This window comes from Filicampus tigris, chromosome 9 (genome assembly GCF_054856515.1).
Source record: "Filicampus tigris isolate MCC_2025a chromosome 9, RoL_Ftig_1.0, whole genome shotgun sequence".
In the NCBI taxonomy this organism is placed as follows: Eukaryota; Metazoa; Chordata; class Actinopteri; order Syngnathiformes; family Syngnathidae; genus Filicampus; species Filicampus tigris.
In genome coordinates, this window is record NC_141225.1 from 24,131,986 (window position 1) to 24,141,585 (window position 9,600).

General features: G+C 45.0%; 2 protein-coding genes across 11 annotated transcripts in view; one reads left to right on the forward strand and one right to left on the reverse strand.

Annotated features, from left to right (window-relative positions):
• cd8a (CD8a molecule) overlaps positions 1-570 on the forward strand; it is a 7,638-nt gene extending 7,068 nt beyond the window's left edge. For both annotated transcript variants that reach the window (XM_086040665.1, XM_086040666.1), the window contains one exon: positions 1-570. This exon is cut by the window's left edge and continues 1,540 nt beyond it. The gene's annotated coding sequence lies outside the window, so the exon portion shown is untranslated.
• Positions 1-9,600, reverse strand: part of cast (calpastatin) — a 33,439-nt gene that overhangs the window by 522 nt on the left and 23,317 nt on the right. For 8 of the 9 annotated variants that reach the window (XM_086040653.1, XM_086040659.1, XM_086040655.1 and 5 more), the window contains 24 exons: positions 9,233-9,301; positions 9,035-9,154; positions 8,362-8,469; positions 7,995-8,096; positions 7,789-7,905; positions 7,235-7,309; positions 7,084-7,149; positions 6,813-6,917; positions 6,623-6,739; positions 6,276-6,350; positions 5,818-5,913; positions 5,688-5,741; positions 5,470-5,574; positions 5,164-5,280; positions 4,852-4,968; positions 4,450-4,557; positions 4,242-4,349; positions 3,755-3,847; positions 3,226-3,270; positions 3,020-3,142; positions 2,286-2,372; positions 1,987-2,016; positions 1,647-1,760; positions 1-690 (listed from right to left, as the gene is read on the reverse strand). The exon at positions 1-690 is cut by the window's left edge and continues 522 nt beyond it. In XM_086040653.1, coding sequence (XP_085896779.1) covers positions 1,662-1,760; positions 1,987-2,016; positions 2,286-2,372; positions 3,020-3,142; positions 3,226-3,270; positions 3,755-3,847; positions 4,242-4,349; positions 4,450-4,557; positions 4,852-4,968; positions 5,164-5,280; positions 5,470-5,574; positions 5,688-5,741; positions 5,818-5,913; positions 6,276-6,350; positions 6,623-6,739; positions 6,813-6,917; positions 7,084-7,149; positions 7,235-7,309; positions 7,789-7,905; positions 7,995-8,096; positions 8,362-8,469; positions 9,035-9,154; positions 9,233-9,301 — 2,136 coding nt within the window. In that variant the 3' untranslated portion in view covers positions 1-690; positions 1,647-1,661. The remainder of the gene's footprint in view (positions 691-1,646; positions 1,761-1,986; positions 2,017-2,285; positions 2,373-3,019; positions 3,143-3,225; positions 3,271-3,754; positions 3,848-4,241; positions 4,350-4,449; positions 4,558-4,851; positions 4,969-5,163; positions 5,281-5,469; positions 5,575-5,687; positions 5,742-5,817; positions 5,914-6,275; positions 6,351-6,622; positions 6,740-6,812; positions 6,918-7,083; positions 7,150-7,234; positions 7,310-7,788; positions 7,906-7,994; positions 8,097-8,361; positions 8,470-9,034; positions 9,155-9,232; positions 9,302-9,600) is intronic. The other variant, XM_086040654.1, reaches the window with a different exon arrangement.

Consider the following 9,600-nt stretch of genomic DNA (forward strand, 5'->3'; position numbering starts at 1 on the left):
GCCCTTTGTAAGTCATACAGTGTTTTCTTATATAGAGTATTTTTTTTAACAGTTTGTTGTAAACACCACCTTGGTTTACAAAGTGCAATTGTGGACACCAGTACTTTATTTTTTTTATACAAAATATAAACCATATAGAGCCCTATAGATATTTCTCCAAATGGCATTTGCAAGGAATTAAGCCTCTGCATATTTGAGTGTACTCTCCAAAATAAAAGTGAACAAAGCGTCTTAATGGCGCTTGAGCACATCACGACAGAAAACAAATTGGATTTGCATAAAGCATTGCACAACATCTGAATACTATACGCTCACTCGCGCCAACAGACACCGAGCTCACACGGCCGTTGTGTTACGAGTGTGGCGCAGGAGAGCCAAAACAAGGCACGGACAACTTTTTTGTATCCGCATTGACCAGCAAACTCATCTGTTTTTTTGTTTTTTTTTTCCAGCATGCCTCGCTACACAGACAGAAACCAAAAGCTCCTCATCCTTGACTACAAGTGAAACCAAGCAAAAAAAGGCATGGTTGTACGTAAGTGTGTGTGTGTGTGTGCGTGTGCGTGTAGGTTGTCGTCCAACTAGTGTACATCCTTGACGATTTAATAAAAGTACAATCTCAATGCAGAGAGTAGGGTCCCCACTGGTGCTTCCTCAAAAGGCCTCTGGAGGTCAAACTGCACCAGCAACCTGCAACACACCCGTGTATTTATTTCATTATTGATTTATTCTCACGAATTCTAAAAATGCAAAATGTACATCCGATTTTTGAAGCGCTCTCGAACTGCGCACGTGCAGTATGCAAAATGATGTCGAAAGACGTCTGTGACCTGTTTTAAGTGTGACATCTGCGCGCTTTGTGGATTGGATGCAAAAGCGGATAACAGGCAAAAGGCTCACTTAATGCTCGGAGTTGAATTTGACGCTGCTCAGGGTGCCCCCATTGTAGGTCGCACGTCGTCACGTGGATGTGGCGAGAAAAAATGAATCGCCCCCGAGGGACGCCCCGTCGTGGTCGCGTCCGGGTGCACCGTCGCCTGGCACAATTTCATCGACACCCCCGCTGAAGTTTTAAGGGAGCCGACACAATGAAGACGCACGTCGGCCACAAGGCGCCCACATATCGGCAACTAACCGGAAGGAAAACTGCTTCGCATATCCAATTAGGACAAACAGCGACCCAATCGGAGCAAAGCGTATTTACATATTGAATCTTTTTTAATATTAAGGAGAAAACTGACTGTTCAAAATCTGTTATTTCCAACCACAAAAAAATTGCTTGGAAAAAGGGCGTCCCGCTCATTTCCAACCGAATGTCTCTTGCAAATCCAATAAAAGGATATTAAGGATCATTTTTTTAAAATGGAAATAATAAAAGGGGACCTTTAAACAACACAATAATAGCTTTGTGTTGAATGAAAGCGTACGTTGGTAAGTAAACTGAGAAGAGATCATCCATTATTTAAATATAGTGTGTCCACTTTCTGCGACATTTATTTTGGTGGCGTGCCCGGAGACTTTTCAACGTAAAGTAAGAACACTGAGGTGTCGCGCTCGGCACTGAGAAATAAGGAAAAAACACTTGTGACGAGGCACTGTGAACAGGCTCCATTTCCTCCTCATCAAGCGCATAAAATGACACCAACCTGACAGCGAGTAGTCTAGCTCTTCCTTCCCTGCTGCGTAGATGTTGCTACCACGTCTGAGCCGAGTTGGCCAGGGAGATGCTTGTCGGCAGGAGGCTCCCACGCATGTTGTTTCTGGAACATGAGGGTTAGTTCAACAACAACAACAACAACAACAACAACAAAAACGGAATAGGACGGGGAACAGCCATCAAACAGGCTTAATGCAATTTGTATGAGGTGAAGCGTACATGCAGCTGTGTGCGGCGTCAAGCACAGACTGGCAAAAAGTCACTTGTTGCGCAAAGGTGAATTTTGTGCATTGTAGCGCACGTCTTCATGCAGCAGGAACGTTGCTTACTTTAGACTTTGACTTTGACTTGCTCTTGCTCTGTAGGTAACAAAGTTGACACCTAAAGTCATACTTTGCAATCTCGGGGCCAAAGAGGCCAACATCAATTACGCAGTCGGGCCGAGTGAGCAACCTCGAGTGGGGTGTCGTTGAGCCCAAGAAAAACAGATACGCGACTAACTTGTTCTATGGGTGGTGGGGTTTTTTTTTGTTTTGTTTTTTTCCATTTATGTAAACTCATTCATGGGATACATTATAAATATTGAGTTCTAACCCCATATGCTGTTAAGTCATTTCTGTTTATTTACCTTGGCTGCGCCTGCATTAGCCTTGAATGCTGGCTCATCTGGAAGGAGGGTGTCAGCCAGTGTGTCCAGAACAGGACGGGGCATAGGCTGCCAAAGAAAACAAACACATATTTTAAATGCCCGATGTCTGCCCTTGTTTGCCTTCAGTATCAATCACTGAGAATGCGTAAAGACACACTAACTTACAAGGCCTACACAAAAACATCAGGGCCGTTTATGACACAGAGGGAGGGAGGGTGCGTGCTTTTTTAATTTTTTTATTTTGAATGTTATGAGTGCTTCAAACAGTTTGAATGCCCTGCAAATCCATCGTTCCCATCCACTGTGCCACAAAAGTGTGGGGAAATATTTGATTTCACTTCCTCGGTGCATAAATTATTTACCAATGTATCTTTGTCACAGGCAAAACAATGAAATGTTCTTCCACTAGATGGCAGAAGTTCCAGTTAACCTTCATATCTACATTCTGACTGAAACAACAACGTTCCAGAAAAGCTGTTACGAAACAGGCCCAGATTTCACGCTAATAAATTTGTGAGTGAATCGAGATGAGGTACTCTGACATTTTTGTCAGGTGGTGTCACAGCGAGCTTTTTCGAATGTCAAATGTGTGCCTTGGTTCCAATGAGAACAAATGTTGATAAAGACATTTACATCTACGGCAAATCCTAACCATTTTGTTCAGGGTAATCCCATTTTACTCCAGCAATTGTTGGAATTTCATTTTGTGTTACCTTCAGGGGCTGCGAGTCAAGCGGCGGAGGTGTCAGCTCTGTGGGCGCAGCGGCGGCGGACGATGAGACCGACGTCTCGAAATCACTGGACAGCAAGTCCAAGGCCGTCTTATCGTCCATAGACTACAACAGGGCAGCGAAGAATAAACCATGAGCTTCAACATGCGCATGACATGCATCGCCGTCGTACTGTGCGAAGGACTCACCGTCTTTCCCGTGGCGCCCGCGTTAGCCTTGGCTTCGGCCATTTTCTTTCAAAAGAAAGATGCTTCAAGTCACATTGCATTGCACACACTGAATAGTTGAACGCGTCCTCATTTTGTCGCCAGATTCGCCCAGGCTGTTCATGTAGTCAACTGGAGCGCTAAACTGTTGCAGGTGTCTATTTGAGGTAAGATATTCAATATTTTGTCTTTTGTGGGAGAGTGCCACAGCGGCCTTTGACCTACTCCCTACGTTGTTGTTGTTGTTGATGTTGCGATGTGTGTTTATTGGGACTGCAATCGGACAGAACGAGCTTTAAAAGGGGACGGATTCCAATTTTTGATTGTCTGTTGGTTTGCCAAGTGTGTTGCTAATCCAGCATTGTCCAACTTAAACCTCTGTTCTAGTCTACCTGTTTGAGATGGATGCATTTATCCGAGTGGACTACGCACCCGTCAATTCATTGGCTATAAAAGGAGAGGCCGCTATGTGAGGAAATACAGTCAGTATTTTATTTTTTTTTTGTGTTACCTTAAGATCCTCTTCAGTGGGTCTGTACTCTGGTGGAAGAGTGTCGTCCCTCTCTCCCATTTTAATGAGCCGCTCTTCAACCGCCTTCTTCTCCTGCGCACCAAACGCACACGTCAGGACCAAAGAAATTCTGGCGAGCACTTTGAAAGCGGCTTTGCAAGTTTATTCGCGCGTGACGTCCTGTCGGCGGTTTTTGATGCGTTTTCTGGTGTATGCGGTCGATAGGCATTCTTCCAAAAATGCCAAACGTTACACCGATCCACACATTGATGGCACTATAAAAATAATGCGATAACAAAAACGAAACCTTTTACAATGATGAATAATTATGTCGAGGAAATCATTCGTCTCTGATATCAAGTTTTGAAGCTGTAAAGGAAAAGCAATTTAACATGAAAAAATATTTCGGAATCATCACGGATTCGGATGAAATCTCTTTTAGCAGTTCAGATCTTAATTCTCCGAGCGGTCTTTGATCAGTGCCCACCTTGACGAGGTCTTTGGCAGGAACGGGGGCTGGCTGAGGGGCAGGGGTAATTTCCGTAATCAGCGTTTCTGAAAGCGCATCCAGCGCACTGTCTGCTCCTAGAGAAAGCTGCCACCACAAACAAGCACAAATACAGGGTAATAATAATCATTTGATGATATTACGCAATCCACAAGTCATTCAGGATTTTGGGGTGTGTTTTTGTTACCTGGGAGGAAGTTGCTGTGGGGGCACAAGCGGCAGATTTCACTGTGGGGGCAGCAGAGGATGAAACAAAGTCTCCTGCTAAGGCATCCAGAGCAAAATCTGCAGAGGACTACGAGAGAGACACCTGAACTAAGGATGTTGTCATAATAGTCCTTCAATTGCTTTTTTTTTTTTTTTTAGTCACACAGATGTAGCAAACCACCATCCAATGTCAAGTTCATGCCACGGCGAATGACGAAAACCATTCGTCAGTTTCTGCAATGCTGTACGTGTAGAAGCTCTTCAATTGAAATGGTATTTTCAGTGTCAAAACATAAGTATTGTTGTCCATGATTTTTCGAATGCACATTGTATGCTCTTGCTTGATCTAGGAATCCAGAAGGAACCATAGGGCGCAACATACGTGCGCGGGAGCAGCAGCGGAGGAGGAGACCACAGGAGCCTGGACAGCAGGAGCAGCGGAGGAGGTCGAGAAGTCTCCGGATAGAAGGTCAAGGGCCTCGCTGGTATTCATCTTGGGCTGCAGGAGAATTACACTGAAAAACAACTCCCAAATGCATCGTCTACTGTAAGTGAGCATTTTACACCTCAGCGTGCGCAAAAAACAAAAACAACAAAAACGAGGAAGCTAGTCGTAGTTGTTGTTCCCGTCGTGAGTATAAAACAAAACAATGGGCAGCATCAAAGGCTCAAAGTGATGCTGATCAAGTCTCACCCGAGGCTTGGGAGCGGGCAGTTTTTTCAGTTCCTCCTCATTGAACCTGTACTCTGGCGCGATTGAGTCTTCCCGCTCTCCGACAAGCACGGCGTCTTCCTCCTTGTGTTTACGCTCCTGTTAAGAAATGAGTACAACAACAGTCATGGATACATTCATATTCACAGACAAACAAGTCCCTTCACAATACACGACATTGCATTTATAGGAATTTGTTAGCAAAAAAAAATATATATATATATATATATATCGAAAGTATTCATTGGCTCAATTAATGTGCAGTAAGTATCGGCATGCATTTCTTACGGAAACAAGGTCCTCAGGTCTAAGTTTGGGGGGTTCTGGTGTTGGTTCTGGTGCTGCCAGTGTGTCACCAAGAGCACCCAGAGCATCCAGAGACATGTAGTCACCCTGAGGACACAAGACTGCAACTTCAAGAATCCTTCTCATGATCACCACGGAAACCAAGAGCAGAAACACAGAATTTGGGGGCGGGGGGTTTCATGTTTGGTGTTCAAGATGACCTCATCAGTCTTGGGCTTCCCTTGCGGCGCTAACACTGGAGGACAGTCGGATACCTGCAGAAAGACAAGACGCAGTGGATGAATGCTGAACTCGAGACAGGAGACTCACAAAATGATTTGCAAGTTTTACCGGAGGTGCCTTTCTGGTCGAAGGAGGAAGAGGGGCGTGAACACCAGACGATTTGGTTGACGTCAAAAGATCTTCAGCGGATAACATTTTTTTGGTCTACAAACACAGACAACAGCATTGAGTGAACATGCAATCGTAGCGGAGTAATCGAAATAAATTCGTACAATCAACATAAAGGTAGAAGGGCCCAACTAAGGTGGTCATTGGCTGTCTTTTAGTTTGACACCACTTTTTTAACCCCCCAAAAATACCCTTGATCAAAATCGGATCGTGATTTAAAAAAAAGGCAAACTTCAGAAACCCGCTGTCAGTTAACATAGATTGTCGCTACATCTACAAATCAAAGTTACGACTTTTACGATGCGAAGCCGCAGCCATATATCACAAACGCGGTTTAAAAAAAAAAAAAGTCATTCGAGATGAAAAAGGCCAAATATGTGACATCACCCGTTGCTTACCTGTGCTGGGGCAGCTGAGGAGCTTGTGAAGTCCCCCGACAAAAGGTCTAGTGCCTCATTAGTATTCAAGGTGGGCTGCGAGAAGCACAAAGGAAAGCAAACCTCAAACATGTCATGACAGAAGTCTTCAAGGGTCCCCGTGGCTTTCAAAACACTGGCGTCGCCACCCGCTTTTTTGACATTAAGAACAATAAAGACCTTTTTTTTTGTCCTTTTTAAAAGACCCTGCTAGCACATGTATAGTTTATTAGCATTTCAAAAGCCGTTAAAAATGAGTGGGACGTACCGCCAAAAGCAAATCGCTCATCATGAAAGCCTTATTTACATGGCTGCTGACCAAGTCTCACCTGAGGTTTAGGAGCAGGTAATTTTCTAAGTTCCTCCTCATTGAACCGGTACTCTGGCGCAATTGAGTCTTCCCGCTCTCCGACACGCACGGCGTCTTCCTCCTTGTGTTTTTTCTCCTATTATGAAGAAAGATGTCAATGAAGTATCATGTCCGACCACAGGGAAGGTTGTGATTGGTTGGCATCCTACAGAGACAATATCTGCGGGTCTGAGCTTGGGGGGTGCGGGTTTTGGTGCGTCCGCTGGTAGCGTGGCACTAAGAGCACTGAGGGCATCCAGAGGCAAGGCGCCACCCTGTGGAGAGAACAGGACGTGCAGCTCGAGCATTCACGTGGCGTCATGGCGGTCATTGGACCGGAGAGTTCAGCCCCACAAAATGTGCAAATAGTGACTGAGTTGACTGAGCAGCACTTTACAATGAGTCTCACATTATGGGAAGGAAGAAAGTCTGAATTCTCACCTGAGAGGGTTTGGGTGGAGCAGGACACACAGAGACAGTTGGAGCAAATGCAGGGACTTCCGCTTTCTACAAGAGTAGAAAAACAAACACGGGGTTAAGCGATTGTCGGCACATCGCGGCTGCCGTTCTCTGTCCGAGATGTGCAACGCACCTGCGCGGGAACAGCTGAGGAGGTCAACAAGTCTCCGGACAGAAGGTCCAGGGCCTCATTCGTGTTCAAGGTGGGCTGGGTCATGCACAGTGGGTTGGGGGGGAAATGAAAAACAAACACGATTCTTGTTGTTATTCACGGTTGGCTGGGGAAGGAGAGGAGCAACGCAGCAAAAGAGCCCTGAATCAATTCATTCAATCTTTTTTGTCAAAATGATTTTTTAAAATTAGTTTCTTTTTGCATCTTCCTTTGTTCCAGACACCCCCCCCCCCCCCACTGACGTACAACTCTTTCACGACGCGGCAGAGTGGAGCTACTTTGCAAAAGCAGAGACGGCGTGGAACTGCCAAAAGTGGAGTCCACATTTCCTTACTTGCCACTGTCGTTTGGACGTACTCCAAAGTCATTCCAACCTATTTGGTCAAACGTAGGGCTAAATGCTAAAAACATAGCATTTTTTCCCATAATGCCACACGGTCTTGACTTGCACGTGTGCTTCCGATGCGGAGGCCACATCAGCCATCCTCGATGCTGTAAAAGTTAGGTGGTCTCACCTGCGGTTTTGGAGCAGGCAGTTTCTTGAGTTCCTCCTCATTGAACCTGTACTCCGGTGCAATTGAATCCTCCCTCTCTCCGACACGCACGGCGTCTTCCTCCTTGTGTTTACGCTCCTACAAGGTGAATTTGGAATTGTGGGAAGCGGCTAGCGGACAGCCTGGAAGCTTGTGAAGGAAGATGCGACACGGAGATGTTCACCTACCGACACAAGGTCCTCGGGTCTAAGTTTGGGTTCTGGTTTGGGTTTGGGCGCCGCCAACATGTCACCAAGAGCACCCAGAGCATCCAGAGACATGGAGCCACCCTAAGGAGACAACGCGTGGTGCGTTTTCAAACTCTTGCCGTCATCCTCCACTTGTTTGTGATATGCAGAATGTGTGTGGTTGTTGAACTAAGCAATTTTGGCCCATGCTAAGTCAAGTGCTGTATTGTTACAAACATACAATTTGAAAGCGATCCACATCAAATGATCCAGTAGAAGCAAGTAGTTCATTGGAAGTATGCAGCAAAACGTAGTGCAAAAGTGGTACGATGAGTGCAGGGAATGAAGTGAATGTCCACTCACTAACCTCATCCGTCTTGGGCTTTGTGTCCAGTCCAGCCTTCAGGGACAAATCACAAGAGGCTTTTTTCACCTTTGTTTCAGCAGCAGGGGGAGGACCAACGCACACCGTTTTCTACAAAGCAGGAAAACCACAAAAGGCTCCGTGTCAACAAATTGCTGCAAGCGTTAGGGTGGTAGGATTTGAAATGAAAAGAAACAAACATGAATTGGTGGATTTGGAGTACAACAGCAATGGCTTCCTCTCCATCATTAGTTTGCAAGTTTGTAATGTGATTACTGCCACCGACAGGAATGGAGTGGAAGTGTTGACCACCATGTACAACGGTTTAAACTTGACTTTAGTTTTTTTTATTTTTTTTTTTTTATTGTTGAACTTGCAACTTTTACATGGCTGCTCTGCTTTTCATACTTAAAGGATGAAACTTCCCAGGAGAACAACATCAAACACAGTCACATACGTACCAAAAAAAAAATCCATATAAATAGGCAAGTGATTTTCATTTTTCGATCGTTGCTGCGACATGACACATTCTCGATACATACAATAGTGATATGCCAATTCGAGCTTTGACATTCCTTTTCATTGACAAAACCTATGTATATGACACGCATTTGATTTAATATCCATCTTTGGATTGTATCACAGTGCCATTGCGAGTTGCAGTTTGCTTGTGTACCGTGAATTGGGCGGGAGGGATTAAAGCGTCCAGCGAGAAGTTATCGACTTCCATCTTGGCTTTTTTATCAGCCGGAGGCCGAACTGCTACACAAGGAACAGGCGGCGGGACGTCAGCTTTCTGCAAACACCGCCAACAAGAGACAATGAAGATGCAAAAGGAGTGATGCAAATTGTGAATCGGATCATCTCTCTCTACCATCACAAGTGGCGGCGCAGCATAACACGGGGCAGCAGATGAGGCGGCGGCGGCGGCGTTGTCCTTTTTCTGAGTGGAAGAAAATATCACACTAAGTTGACATCCACAACAACTGGAATGTACACGCTTGCTCGGGAGTTGGACTTTAATATACGCCAAGATGTACGGTATTTGAAAATATGGAAAATTGACTTTGCAATTCCAACTGGCATTTTTACTTGAACGGCTAAAAAGGTGCATCTTAAGTCAATTTGAAGCTGCACTTGAACCATTTGGAGTATTGGAGTATTTTATGTCTGCCTTTTTTTATTTTTTTCTTAAAAAAAATCTGCCTGGAAAATTAATGTAGCAGGGTGATGGACTGGGTA